A 15,350-nucleotide genomic window follows, 5' to 3' on the forward strand; every position below is an offset into this window, starting at 1 on the left:
TTAAAAAAAAAAAAGAATAACAAGTATCCCACTTACCAAAAACTGATCGATTTTTCAGCATTAAACACTAAGATTAGATGCATTTACCTCAAGCCTACTACAATCTTAATATGAATCTCTGCTTTTCTTCCATTCACTACAATATGTACCAACTTCAACAAACAGTGCCCTAGTGTGATAATTAAAAGCCTCCTTTACTACCCACTGATTTCTAACTAGGGAAATATATGCTGAACAAGATGAGAGTCATTTGGATAAACTCTGTAACTGTGTACTTAAAGCTACCCTGTAATATAGAAGTACAAGAGCTAACACTTACGCGCCTAATGCCTTTTATTTTTATTAGATAATACAATGAAGCATTCATTTTTCTTTTTAAAAGCTGTCAAAAAAAATTCAAGCTGGCCTGCATTAATCTCAAAGTGAGCAGTCAGAATGCTGCAACTTCTACACCTGCAGCACATTAGGTTAAGGCATAGGTAACATCACAGTGGTATACTTTCCTACTTTAGCATAGCTTACCACAAAACAATTTGCTACTGGTAGTTACAGACTTGCTAATAACAGACAAATCATGGATTCAATAACTGCACTATACCTAAACACATTTTCCAGTGGCTACAATCAACTCTACATGACTCCAGTATGAATATAACCTGTCCGCAGTTTATTGGAGGCAAAGCAGGTAGAATACAGATAAACTACTTATCTGTGATCCCTTAGTTCCTCTGTTAATTCACACACAAGTGCTGAAAGCAGCACAACTCATTCTAAAGCAGGCTGGTTCTTCCTGCACGCTTCTCTGAACATTACCAAGAATGACCTAACAACCTAATTAAAAAGTTCACTCTTACATGGGAGATCATGGGCCATAAAATAATGCAGTATCCCTTATTACTTTCAGTGTACCAATTATTCTTCAGGAATAGCACCTCAGAAGTGGTAGATGAATTCGGAAGATAATGCCACCAGTTTCAACCTCCTCCAAAAAAACAAACGCTAAAAAGCAGTTTGGACATCATATAGCTGAGTCTGGATAGATTTTTACATGGGCAGAACATGGCATCTCTCTGCTATTTTGGCAAGATCAATATCACATCTCTAATTTCTTCAAAAATAGACTCATTTCCTCAAATTAAAAAAAAAAGTACAAAAATACTTATATGCTTGAATACAATTTTCTGAGGCACCCAAACTCTCTTAAAAAGCCTTTGCCAAAATTATTCAGCATGAGAGAGGCCACTGAAAATGGAAAGTTGCAGAGTGGAGAGCTACAAGCAACTTGAAGAAATGTGTCTTTCTTGTGGAAAACGTTACGCAGTCTTAAGTACGAGTGGCTCAATCTGTGCCAGCTATAAGATAGAAAGGTAAGTTACATAAAGCGATTCAATGCTTATGAGTTGGACTCCTCCAATCATGCATCTCAATACAGCCAAATGCAAGGTCAGACATCTAGGAGAGAGAATAGAGGGCACACTTACAGGATGGAGAACTGAGCCCTGGAAGTCAGTGACTCTGAAAAGAACAACGAATCATATTGGATAATCAGCTTAACTTGAGCTCACAGCAAGCTTCTGTGGAAGAGTCCTCAAAGACATCTTGAATATTCACGCAGGGAAGAATCAAGTAGAAGTGAGTACTGGGTACTACCTCTGCAAACAGCATTGCTGGAACAGTACTACTTGGAATATCCAGAGCTTGTTATTTCACCATCACAAAAAGTTATTGAAACAAAGAAGTGTTCAGAAAAGGATCACCAAGAAAATTTAAAACGCTAAAGAAATATCCATAGTAAGAATTCAGAGTTTAATTTCGTTTGCTCAAGAAAAGATTAAGCTATCATCTGTAATTAACTATTAGAAAAAAACAGAGAGCTTACTGAGTAGACAGTGAAACAAAAGCTAACACCTGGGCCCAAAGCTAATCAAATTTGTAGAGGTACACACATTCAAGTTAGGATTACGCGTTACTGAAAATGTGTTCATTAGCATGATTGATATTTCACCATCCTCAGTCTTCAAATCAAGACTAGACATCTTTTTTAAAAATACAACCTTGTTCAAACACAAGTTACTGCCCTTGAGCAGGAATTACTGAGTCTGTATGAACCTAATATTTCGTCTGCACTTTACACTGATCTCTCTGGGCCTTAAAGAATATTAATTTGCTCTGTAAGAAAGGCATTCAAGTAGAATTTATGGACAAAGATTGCATTTATTCTTCTATTTCACCATTAATAAAAACCAGCTTAGTAAGCAACATTACTTCACTATCTTTTTAATTCAACATCCAACAGACCTAATAGCATGCTTGATTGCACTTTTGCTTACTTTTCCTTCATTTTTAGAGAATAACCTATAATTTCCACGCATGCTTTATCTTCAGAAGAAAATAAATGTGAACTTTCCACCTCTAAACTATTTGTTTAAACAAGGTTTCTTGAATTCCTCAGCAAGCAGAGAAGTATTAATTCACTAGAGATCAAAACACACTACCACCTTGGCTGTGGTTAAACGTATTATTTCCAGAACAACTGAAAAACAGTATTTGCACCCTAACACATACTAGGGAAAAAAAAAAAAACTTATGCTGAACTGCCAGACACTACACTTCCTCTAAAGGCACAAGACTTTCTTATAGAACAGCCTTGTACTTTTATGTTAAAAAAAACAAAATCACCATTCTTAATCTTTACCTGTTCCTGTACATCTTCAAACTCTGAACTAAGCAGCTCTATGAAGATGGGAACAGCTCCTGCTTGGATCACTATTCGAGTCTGAAGGGAATTCCCCGAGGCAATATTTGTCAGCACCCAGGCAGCTTCAAACTGGAAAACAAAATACAGAAGAAAGTTTACCGGGAGCCTCCTATGTCAGATCAAGAACAATGACCATGTGTAGTAAAAACAGAAAGAACTGGTGAAGATAAAGCATGACTGCTAATTAAAACAGAAGCTGAAAAGTAAGAATCAGAGTTAAAAATTATTATGATGACATGAACTCAAAATTTGCAAAAATTCCATACAGCAACAAGATCAGATTTGCTGTGGCTTCTCAAATCCTATTTGTTTTTGTCACACAGTGACTATCGCTTCTCTGTTAAAGAAAAAAAGGCCCATCTTAGTATTTCTTTCGTATATTCTTGAAGATTTTTCTCATCATCACGTAAGAAAAATTTAGTTACTCTTGCGTGGTTTATATGATCATGGGGAAGAGTGCAGCTTTTTTTTCTTAAGTGATTTTCAGGTTTAAAAAAGTGTACAGGGGAATTCCAGACAAATATGGCCGTCCTACCACTGATTAGAAATTCTTTTTCTAATTCATTCCACTAACAATACAGTAGAAACCTACAGGAAAAAGACAAATACTGTTTCATGTTCACCAACACAGAATGGTTTCTACATTCAATCTATCACACAAGTAATATCTGGGCAAAAAAATGCTTCAGCACTTCCTGAATGAGTTGAAAGTGCCTTCCTTCTACAACTAGCCTGAAGCCAGGTATATCTAGAATGGAATGTCCAAAATTTTTGCTTTTGCCACATTATTGGCAACAAGGACAGAATAAAAGAACATTAAACTGGACAGAACAAAAACTTACACCTGCAGTCTAATACATGCTCTTAGTCACTCTGCGTATACTTCTCAAAAGCAGCTAGCAGATGTTTGGAATTCTACTGGCCTCAATTTGGAAAGTAATTTCAATAAATTCTGTCTTTTAAAACAAGGAAAAAGTCCTTTTTCCATATTTCCATGCACCAAATTTTGGATTTCACAAGGCATTAACAAATTATTGCATTACATATTTTGAAGGAACATTAATCAATATATATCACATTTAGCCATTAATTATTAACATTTTCTTTCACTATGAGATCAACTTCCTTCCATTTTATACTAGCCCAGAAGAACGATCGCCAGGCAAAGGATAGCTAGAAATAAGGTACAGTTCTAAGGACTAAGTCCAAAACACATTAATTAAAATTGTAGCAGATACGATTTAGTTTTTCCAACAAAAGCAAGTTTCAGGGTTTCTCTGTTTTGTTTTTTATGTTCAACTCCTATTCTAAACTTCTTAGAATTTAATCAAAACTTTATGTCATAATTCTGAACGCTGAAAACAGTCTTCAGTTAGTACAAACAGTTGACAAACAGTACAGTTTAGTTTAATAGCTTTTCATCCTTTAAGGCCACCTTTCAAACTGTTTTTGTTACACACAGAAGTCCAGGTAAACATTCCATGTTAAACACCACCCAACAAAACTCAGATTTCTCTCATTCTCTCCTAACCATATCAAAGGCCCAGCAATTCTTCATTATTAAGAAGCCCTCATAATAAAATAGGTAAAATAGATGTGTTATCCTTATTAAGAAAAAGAAAAGCACAGCTCACTAAAAAAAAGTGACAACATTTTCTGCCTTATTTGCATCACCAAAAGCTTCATAATACAGAAAGCTAGATATATTTGTATACCTGTAATGTACAGTTCTCTTTCCGTTTGAGGAACTCCACAAATCTTGCCACCACACCTGGTGTGCTTATGACTTCGTCTATTGGAGGATTTGGTTCTATTTAAAACAAAATGGAAAGTTAAGATGCATTCATTTATTTGTTGGGGGAATTTCCTAAAATCACTGCAAAGTAATACCCAATGACACGCTGATTTTTCTGAGAGTCTTATTTTCTGTTACACTGCTTTATCTATCTTTTCTACTAAAAGGTAATGAATTCATCAAAGGAAGACTCAATTTTAAATTTTGAAGTATTGCTGTAACATGATTTAACAGTAATGCACTCATTAACCTAAGCATAAAAACTTGACAGCAGCAGATCTAAAAAGTCACCTCGCTGCACATATGCACACAGCTCAACTTCCAGAAAGAATAATTTGTGAGCCACAGAGACACTGACTAAAATGCTTAAATGTACATTGCATATCAGAAATTGCATCTGCATCACTAAAAGTTGTAGAGGTTTCACAAACAGAAGTTATAACAGATACACCTAGTTGACATGCTGCAAGACAATTATGCTTGTACCAGAGATTTCCACATGGAACTTGATTTACACTGCTGTCAAAGACAAAATATATGCCAAGGACCATCCAAGATTTTTCTGCAAGGAAATTCAGCCCTTACCTTTAGAAAGAAGCTTTCGGAATTTCTGAGTAGCTGATAGCTGCTGTTCTGGACTATTGGAGAAAATCATCTCGATCATATCAGAGGTGATAACAGCACTCTAGTATTCAGGTGGGGGGAGACAAAACAAGAGTGATAGAGAGCAAGAGGAAAAGCAAATTGAGGCTTAGTGAGGAAAAGTTTATAATACTTGCTAAAACTGTGTCAATTTTTTTACCCTTATAGAGCAAAAAACCAGATAATAAGAACAATAAATGAGTCATCATAGATATACAGGTTCAGAATTTCTTTAAGCTATGACAAAAAATTGTCTTCAGAATCTCTCACAGGTATTTCTTCTCCTTTTTTTCCTATCTCCCATCCTATAAAATAACTATAAAATTGTCAGCTTTAACAAAAGATAGCTTAAATTAGAACAGCAATTACAGTTACACAAAAATACTGATTATGGTGTTGTTTAGATACCTGCAACATCTACGCTTTGAGTTACTCTTATAACAAAATGTACAGGAACTGTGTTTGTTTTTTTAAGCACTGACAAACCTAATGCTTGTTATCATAATCAAATATAGCATTCATTTTCCCACGATATGGACAGTTTCCATTAGTATGGCTAAACTAATCAGTAACTTTTTTTTTTTATAACAGGGAAAATCCAACATTGTTTGATTTGACTAATCTAAATCCATACGACATCTAAGTGATGTTGTATTTTTTTCCTCTCTTTTTGATCCAAAACATTACAGCAGTCAGATCCAAATCCTCAATAAACAGGAAAACAAACAATAGAGCTGAAAAATTTACACTGTTTGTACTTGTGCTCTCAGTAACAAAACGTAGACAGTCTAGATTTTTGTCACCGGAACCAATAAAAGGGAAACAAAACATGCACTACCTTTTTAAATCCTTCTTCAGTACTAACTCTTAAGACACTAAAATTAATACTTAAAATAGTAACCTGTATAAGATTGGCTTTCCTTACTTTTCACCATCCATTGATTTCATATAAAGTTCTATACAAAGAATTAAAAGGTATTTAGGATTCATCTGACATTTTAGGACTACCTTGAAGAATAAAACTGTTCTCCATTAATTATCTGTTACATTGTTTATAGGCATTTTTGAGTAATTTTCATTGCCTAGCCATCAATAGAAATTAAAAGTAGTCTGATTTCCTTCCAAATATACTCTGAACACAAGAACAAGCATGAAGATCAATGGTCAAATTTAGGTCTCTGTGAAGATTGTATTTTAATTTATTCTCTCTGCTACAGCCAGAATCCCATAACATTTTTCTTTCCACATATAGGAGCATTATAAAGAAATGGTGAGAACACAGAAAGCCTAATTTCCATCAGAAGAAAGCTTTCCCATGGGATGAAATTCCAGCTTGGAATGGAGTTCAAGGATATTTTCAGATAGCTAGGCAGGTTTAATTATGTTTCCAACACCCTGGTTAAAGTTTTATTACTTGAAAATTTATTAACAGACTTCCAGCCAGTCTCTTTTTTTTTTTTTTTTTTTTTTTTTTTTTTTTTTTTTACTCTTTACTCCCATAAAATTTTTCTCCCATAATCTGTTTCCGGTCACTTCACTAAACATGTGTTTGAGAGTTGTCTGAATGCTCTTTGAATGCCATTTTCCACACTCTTCTGCAATTCTGTTCCCTTAAACTCACTATGACAAGCCTGCTCAGTTTCAATAAACGATAATATTTCTTCCTACACTAACACTTACAGAAGTCATTTCCATGTTGTTCATTTGAGCCTCATGGAAGCCACCATCAGACATCACTTCCTCCTCCGCTTCTTCTTCAGCTGTTGCAACATTTCGGCGTTTAAATAACTAAAGAGAAAAAAGCATTTAATAAAAACACTATAGAAACAAGAGCCAACATATATATCTCACATGCCATATCAGGCTGCAATAAAAATGATAATTAGTATCTCCTGAAAAAAGCTCGAATACTGACACTGTGACTCCTCTGGACAGTAAACAGGCACAGTTTAATAACAGATGAAATGAACATTCATGTTCTGTGTGCTAGAATATTCATTTGACATTTCTGAAATGTCTTCACTGATACTCCCTCCTTTTCTTTACTGCTCACCCTCTATCTATCAGCTACCTCTAGCTTCCAGACAATTGCTTTCCTCCTTTCCCCAAGATGAGCAGGGGCTCAAAAGACATGACAAATTGCTGTGTATAACAGATCCCTGTGGGATAGTTACTGAGACCGGAATAATTAAGTTACTGTGGCAGAGAGAGGACTTTGGGGGATAATCACATAAGACTGGTTTAAGCAATAACACTGGGATGAACAAAATTTGGACGCTATCATGTAAAGGAGGTAACCAGTTTGAGATGTTATTAGGAGAGCTACAGAGGCTACAGTTTCTCCCTTGAGCTAGCTATCTCACTGCAAGAAACATCAGCAGTGATGAGAAGGGTTAGAGTGTGTTGCTTGGCCTGTCAAGTTCCCTAACGACTCCAGCACTGAACCATGTCAGATTTGTACCACTACAGAAGACAGCCAAGACAGTGCCCCGACATCAACCTGCTGTTATGCTTTTCTCCAGAGAAATCTGGAAGGAAACAGCATGCAAAGCCATTTAGTCTACATCAAACCCAGTACACTGACAGGCATCCCTGTGGAGTGCTGCTCCTTCTAGGCTACCATCCAAAGTGCTCACCCAAGCTCTTCACACACTGCTGAAATGCAATCCTATGCCAAAATTCATATGCTGATAATTTGTGTGAAAATTCAGGAACTTGACACTGGTTTTGTAGGGTGGTTTGGCTTTTTTAAAAAAAATGAGTAAACTTTAGTAAACGGTTAAATGAGTCTTCTCTGTAGAGGCTGAAAATGCAACGCTAAGACAATAAAACAAGAAATAAGAATGTATTTTAAAAATGAATACAAATGGAAATTGGCAAGTCAAAGAGTAAAACAGGCTTCTTCACATAAATCAACAGCTCTAACCAGGAGATGCAGTGCTAACACTGGCATTCTCAATGGTGGTCAAGCATCTCATTGACATCCTCGTGATCAGCAGGCCAGTACTTCTATACTTTTGTACCTGCACGTTAGGTCTGAAATTGTAACAATAAAGGAACAAAAGAAAAGACTGTTTGCAGCTTCACTTCCATTACACTGTAGGTAGGAATAACAGTTTGCCTTAAGGAAATACTACTACACTTTATTTAGCCAACCTGTGGTAATCAGGTGCAAGGGAGGTCAGAGGCACAGATAAGACAGATTTCTAAAATGACTCATCATTTTCCTAATTTAGTATCAGCTTTACAGATAAGACTGATGACATTTCGTACAATCTGTCATCTGGAAGTACTGCCTGCTGTTTCTGAGGAAAACAAAAACTCCAATTCACTCTCAGAATTGTTCCTTGAAAATATCTAGCGTTGACACTGTGAAAAGGATGTTAAATAGAACAGATTAAAGACTTAACCTGCCATACCAAGCTCAAGCATGTTACTAGCTTTGATTTAACTCAGCATGGATGAAACTAAGCTTCATTCTAACTTTGTTGGAGCCAGCCTCTTAAAGCTTCTAACAAACAAGAGTAAAAGAAAGGACTGCTCAGTGCTACACATTGTTATCAGAAGACTGCTTTCACCATGCCTCATCTCTGCTGCTGTTTCCCTGTTAAACCTGGAGATAATCTACCACTTCACAATGTGAACACAGTACTAAGTACTAGCTAGACACGAACAGCTAGGGGAACTTTGCTTCCAAACATTCTCCTCAACTATTCTGTGTGCAATATATAATAATCCACCCTTGCCTGCTCTGCTGGGGCATAAACTTTTGTAGATTCATATATTAACTGAAAATTAAAGACAGAACACTGAGAAGAATTAGATCAGTCTATTCTTCCCCCAGTAAAATCATTACTGCAACTTAAAAGGATTTGGTTGGACACACTTCTACACTGCAATGTTTTCTTCACCCCCACTTCATCATTCTTAAAAGACAAGAGCAACCACAACTGAGCTAGCAAAAAATAAACAAAGAATTCCTCAGTTGCCTTCAGTGCAAGGAGAGACAGCAACCACCTTTACTACCAAGCTGCCAATCTCACACTTGAGTGAATGATGAGCACTCACTAAGTCTTGTACTACCCAAAGAAAAGGCAGTAAAGTCTGCAACTTACAGATTTCAGGTTGACTGTGGGAATTTAGCAGGGCAACAACCAAGAGGCTTTAGAGAAGCAAAGAACTAATGACAGTGCAAGACAATTGTTACATTTATGACAGCTGTACTACAGTACCTGCTCCTCTCTCTTTTGCTTACGCAGCTGAAGACCCTCTTCCTCTCGCCTGCGACGCATTTCGTCAGGATTCAGAGATTTGTTCTTGTAGCTCTTCAGTCGGAAATTCTCTTTTCCTGAGGTCGTCATGGTTCCTTTAAGTTGCAGTTAAGAAGAGATTCAGTCAGAACAATTACACTTCAGCAACACATCAATTTATGTTCTGTCTCTCAAACCTCTGCACACTTCCAACTACTGCCTCCCTATAACTTGTTATTTAACATCCAGTAAATCAGAAGGGGTAAGACAACTTCAGTAAGCTGATTTTTCCACATCAGACCACTAAACCTGTATTCATACCTCTCTACCTAAAGAATAAAATAAGTGAAATGTTTTATTAAGAAAGAATTGAGATTTCTAAGCCAGAAGATACAACCTAGGCTAAGAAGAAAGCAACACTAAGATCTATTAGAACTTCTCTCTTCAGGGGATTCATTAATCGCTTCACTCAGAACGGAAGTGGTCTTAGCTCCATTTTAGTTTAATTCACCTAGGAATTAGATGCTTTTTTGCACTACAAATCCACATTTTAAGTTAATTCAAATCCATCTTGTGTTCCTTCTATCCAGGCAAGACCTACAAGAAAAATGAAATGGAAATGGACACGTTTTAACTGAAGGTTTACCACTCAAAAGATCCACTTCTTGTCTTGCTCTTCCCTTTTTCCCCACCCCCAACTTAAGAGCCTTTTTAAGCCTAAGATTTCTAATTACCATCATTCATACATAACTTAGTGGATCAACTTTAATATGGACCCCTGACAATTTTCACATATACAGTGATGCAATTTGGAGTTACCCAGTGTAGACCAACGGCTGCAAAACTGAGTAGGAAGTCTACCCATAAACTAAACGAGCCGCTGGTCAGGTCTTCACCTACAGTCGCCCACTTCGCTGCTACTTCTCTCATGTCTCCCAATTAAGCCCAAAAAAACGTTGAGAACAGAATTCTGAAAGTCGCAGTACTTCCATGCATCTTCCCACAGATGTAGAATCTGTAATATGTTATAGCTATCTGAAACTCTGTAACAGAAGATTTAAGAAACGATGCTATGCATAAAGTTATTCAATGGGGTTTTTAAAGGCCTCCTTCCGATACCCTAACTTGCTACATTAAATATGCCACCTACTTCCAATTCCATAAGCACAGAATTACCAGATGACAAGTGATGTGCTGTGCACTTCATTTATACAAAGAGTCAAGCGTAAGCTCGTTTCTGTTAGCATGAAAAATGTTAAGAGATTTTACACAATATCCAAATGTATTTCTTATTAGAGCTTATTTTTGAAGTTGCTGATGCCTGACAACCATTTATAAAACTGATGTTTATGAAACATTCCAGCATCACTTCAAGCTAAATGCATTCTGCTAGTTAAAACTTTTACAGGACACTAAACTACTAAAGATGGCTTGGCCACAGACTGTACTGAATGCAACATGAAAATCTGAACATATAGATAAGTAATCTAGCAGCCTAGTTCTACTGAAAAAGCTCTTCCTAGAATGGCTTCTTTTTAATAGAAATCCTGCAAAAATATCATCTCAGGATTCCAGGAGTTCCCTACATCATTCTTAGCAACCTAGAGACTATATTCTTCAGATTGTTTAGGTGTGTCTGAGCTTCAACTTTTCATGTTTCTTGCAATATGCTTGGCAATTACATTTTCCTCCTGTTCTGAGGCTTTTCAAATGACTACAACCTCTAGAAATACTATTCGGAGAAATCGTGGGTTTTAATTATAGAAAACTAATGCTAACAAATACTCAGGCTGAGTACACAAAGCTTTTTGTTTTCACACAAATATTTTATATACTTCAGAATCAAGAAAATGAACTCAAACACCAGATGGAAAACCATGAGCTAAAAGGACACATCTAACTGAAAAAGGTTTTGTAGCCACACCAATCAATCTGCCCTTCAACACAAACAAGTACAGGCACACACACAATAGCTCAGATAAGATCTCATGCCTCCCATGACATTATTCATCATTCTGCTTTTCTATCTGAAACATCTTCTCAAACTCACCAGATTAAATTTGCTTTTACTGGGGATGTCAGGGCTTCGATACCTCCTGCAATCTTTTCACACCTTCACTTTCAGTCCTTAGAAGTTCTCTGTTCATAGAAATCCTTGACATTTATCATATTCAATTCTTTCTACTGAATTTCATCTTATTTCTATTTTGTAGTCCTTCTGTATGATGCTCCAATGTTTCTAAGTATCAAGGAGAATCCATCTTCACTGTCAAGTTTCCTCAGCATATTCTTCTTCCTTGTTGTCATTTTTGTCATCGGTGCCCAGAACCTAAGTATTGTCTTCTATTTATTACAACCCTTCCAAGCTTTAGCTGTAGCTTTTGGCTACGCTTATTTCTTACCTTCAGGACAGCTCGCTTTGCTGACTGATCAGTGCACTTAAAATCCTTTCTAAATAGTATACTGTGCTTTACTCTGGAGTAAAACTCTTCTACAAATTCCCACCAAGTGACTAGGAATACAAAGTTTCTTCTATTAAGAGTAGAAACATTTGGTTTCTTTCAGTGTTGAGAAATAACTGAATTCAATCACTATTTCACAGTAGTCTCTAACCAGTGGCAAATAAACAAAATCCCAACACATTGCCACATATCTGCCTGCCTAACTTAATCAATCCAAAGATGCTACCCAAAAGCAGCTTCTGCAACTACCTCAGGATGTCCTAAATCTAAACTGGTGTAATTCCTTCACTGGTTCTTTGACCACATTCAGGATTTCACCTAGCCCACATCTCCTGAAGGCATCCTTACACCTATTCTCTCTTAACAAAAAAAAAAAAAACTGAAAATAAAAGAATCATATGTCAGTTGCTACAAACATCCAAGAATAGTTTTCCATACGTCTTCCATTTTTCAGGATGTTGGCTTTATTCTAGACAAAACCAGCGAGTCAAAACAACTTCAAACCTTTCTCATTCGTCTTCAACAGTTTTGCCGCAGCTTAACTGAGAATCTTTCAACAACCACTTCACATTTACCCACTGTAAATTACTTCATAGCAAACAGTAAATCCCGGACCTTCTCTGCACTATCAAAATAAATGCTGTCTGTGATGAAAGTCAGTGTGGTTGTCATGGAGATGTTCTACAGATCTTTTCTGTCCTAACAACAGAAGAGTACTTTTCACATTTCTGCACACTCCTATAGTCTATAGTTTAAAATCCTTGGTGATCCAATGAGTTTTCATTATGTACTCTTTGATCTTTTGTGCAGTACTACTCAAACACTATATTACACTTTTTACTTGCTTGTTTTGGCAGCCTTGAAAAAAAAAAAAACACAACTATTTTTAACAAAATGAAAAACATCTATTTTTGAGTGTCTTCATTCACTAAGGAAGCATTCCCCAATTTTTTTTGCTGATCAGGACAAAGGCCCTACCAAAAGTGGAGGTGACCAAAGAATAGGTTTTTAGGAGAAAGGAAAAGTACTGCATTTCTGCTTGCTGATCAAGTCAAAGAATTTTAGTTTGTACTGCAAAATGCAGAGTCACTTATTGCAAACCTTGTCGCTTGCAATCATCTATATAGGAACAAAAATGAACTCCCTGCCTTCTTAAATCAGATATCAATCATCTGAAGTAGAGACAAAAATGAGCTCTCTGTCTTCCTGGATCACATATACCATCAACTAGCCTTAAGAACTTTGCTAGGAGGAATGCCATATGACAAACACTTGGCCATTCCACTCATCAGAAGCATCTCTTGCAAATCAAGACCAGCAGAGATGTATACATAATCCAAAAAGATACCTGAAACTAAATTTATGAAATGTACTGATAGCAAAGATGTGAGATACTTTTTTCTTCAGAATGAGATGAATGAAACAGGTTATCTGAGAACCATATAGCCTACAAGATTTGTACCTTGCAATGCAAATATGATGGGGAAGGAAGACTTGAAGAGCCTAGGGAAGAGAAATGTTATTTAAAAAAAGATTATCCTGAAGAACCTTGATTAAAAGACACCACCACTCCCCTTCTCTTAACTAACAAAGGCAGCTGTCGGCAGGAAAGTATTCAATGGAGGCATAGGTTGTGAGCTCTGTTGCTTTTGCTTTTTCTTGTCAGACTGCCGTACCCAGTTTACAGAAAAGATGCAAGAGGTACTGTCACCCTTGAAAGGACAGCCTGTGTTAGGAATGGCGGTGTCAGGACAGAAGGCAATCACTGAGAGAAGATGTAAGATTTCAAGGTAAGTAAGTGATGCTTTAACTACTCTGCAAAACTGCAACTGCTACAGAACCTTTACTTCTAAGGAGATATTGGTTTGTTTAGTGGCTCTGCCACAGGACTCTATATTCCCTTGAGAATTAGCTTCCCCACAGTCATGCTTCTTATCATTCCAAACACAACAGCACAGCCTGGACAGCTACTCTGCCAATTCACTGACCTCTGCTTACAGGATGCATCATCCCCTGAAGTTCTTTGTGACTAAAAGCCTATCCAATTTAAAAAAAACAGCCCTGAAAGCAGCATTTAGTTATTCGTTGTGCTCATCAACAGACTGCCTCAGAAGTCCAACATCTTGACCACATACTCGTTTTTAGCCATGAAGCACTGAATTTGAAAGGAGAATTTTTATTTTTGCCAGTTCCAAGGCAACAGGTTTAGGATCCTAATAGAAGGACTTCAATTCTGTGGAAATATTTTTAGGAGAAAGGAAAAGTACTGCATTTCTGCTTGCTGATCAGGACACAGAAAACCAGAAATGCCAGATTTCTTGTAAATGACAGATCACTTCGTAGCATAGACAGGCATAGACTGCATAGTGAAACCATGAATATACAGTAGATGCTGATACAAATAACAGCAAAGGGTTAATGCTATTTTCCTAAAAACAACTCTTTCCTAGGCAATAGAGATGAAAAAACAGCTCATCAAGCCCCTGCGTTGTTTACAGTCTTATCTGAGGAAAAAAAGAAAACACAGAAAATCAGCAGACTGACATCTCACTGCCACACCTCCTGTTGTCTGAAAAATTGACTCAACCAGACAAACATTCTGCTGAGGTTCCATCTGCTTCTTTTGCAAAATTATTTGACAAAGGATACTGGAACCTAGAGGCCTGTGGGAATGCTCATCATCAAAAACATAGATATTACTCAAGAGACAAGGGTGTCTCCAATTTATGAAATCTTCAGATTCCTTTAAAACTTGGGACACATAGAGGATGAAAGAATATTTAAGCCATAAAAAGCTTAGAGTATTCAAGTACTACAAGATCAAATTCTAAAGCCTTAGCTTAACTTTCTCCAGCTATAAAATGGAATTGCAAAACAAGTCTGAAGTACTATAAAGAGAACAGTTACAGCATTTGTAAAGACCTGCAAAACAAGTTCTGCTGATGGCATTTCAAAACCTAGCACTAACTCAGAAGTGAGATGCTCATGTGAATTGAATTTTCTGTGGTTTGGGAAAGCTGCAGCAGCAGACAGGAAGGCTGCAGACTGTATGGATGGACAGACCTCAGCTCCTGAAGAACAGCAGGGACACACATTCCAGCAGATATCACAGAGAAACAACAGAAGAAACAGAGGAAACACCTTCAGAGAAGGTTTGAAGCTCCTGTAGCCTAACAGAACATAGCATTCATAGTTAACCATGGATGGAACAGACAGCCTTGACACGGGGTTCCAAGTCTTAGGAGTCTGTTGTCAAAAAATTGAAGTAGCATGGAGATTTCTTCAGGGAATTGCCGTGCATCTCCATATCTTTCAGATCTGCTTTATTATGCACCTATTAATATCTCCATGACCAGGCCTTAGTTCACCACTGCTTCTATCCTAGCTTATAAACCCATAAGACAGTAGATTATGTATTGATTGACCTTATCTACAGCAAATGC

At 36.9% G+C, this 15,350-nt stretch overlaps 1 protein-coding gene across 1 annotated transcript in view; it reads right to left on the reverse strand.

Annotated features, from left to right (window-relative positions):
* Window positions 1–15,350, reverse strand: part of KPNA1 (karyopherin subunit alpha 1) — a 52,254-nt gene that overhangs the window by 30,969 nt on the left and 5,935 nt on the right. Inside the window, exons 2-6 of the mRNA XM_031610295.2 lie at window positions 9,428–9,561; window positions 6,876–6,983; window positions 5,139–5,238; window positions 4,474–4,568; window positions 2,696–2,827 (exon numbers count right to left, since the gene is read on the reverse strand). Coding sequence (XP_031466155.1) covers window positions 2,696–2,827; window positions 4,474–4,568; window positions 5,139–5,238; window positions 6,876–6,983; window positions 9,428–9,556 — 564 coding nt within the window. The 5' untranslated portion in view covers window positions 9,557–9,561. The remainder of the gene's footprint in view (window positions 1–2,695; window positions 2,828–4,473; window positions 4,569–5,138; window positions 5,239–6,875; window positions 6,984–9,427; window positions 9,562–15,350) is intronic.

This window comes from Phasianus colchicus, chromosome 1 (assembly GCF_987193195.1).
Source record: "Phasianus colchicus chromosome 1, bPhaCol1.hap1.1, whole genome shotgun sequence".
In the NCBI taxonomy this organism is placed as follows: Eukaryota; Metazoa; Chordata; class Aves; order Galliformes; family Phasianidae; genus Phasianus; species Phasianus colchicus.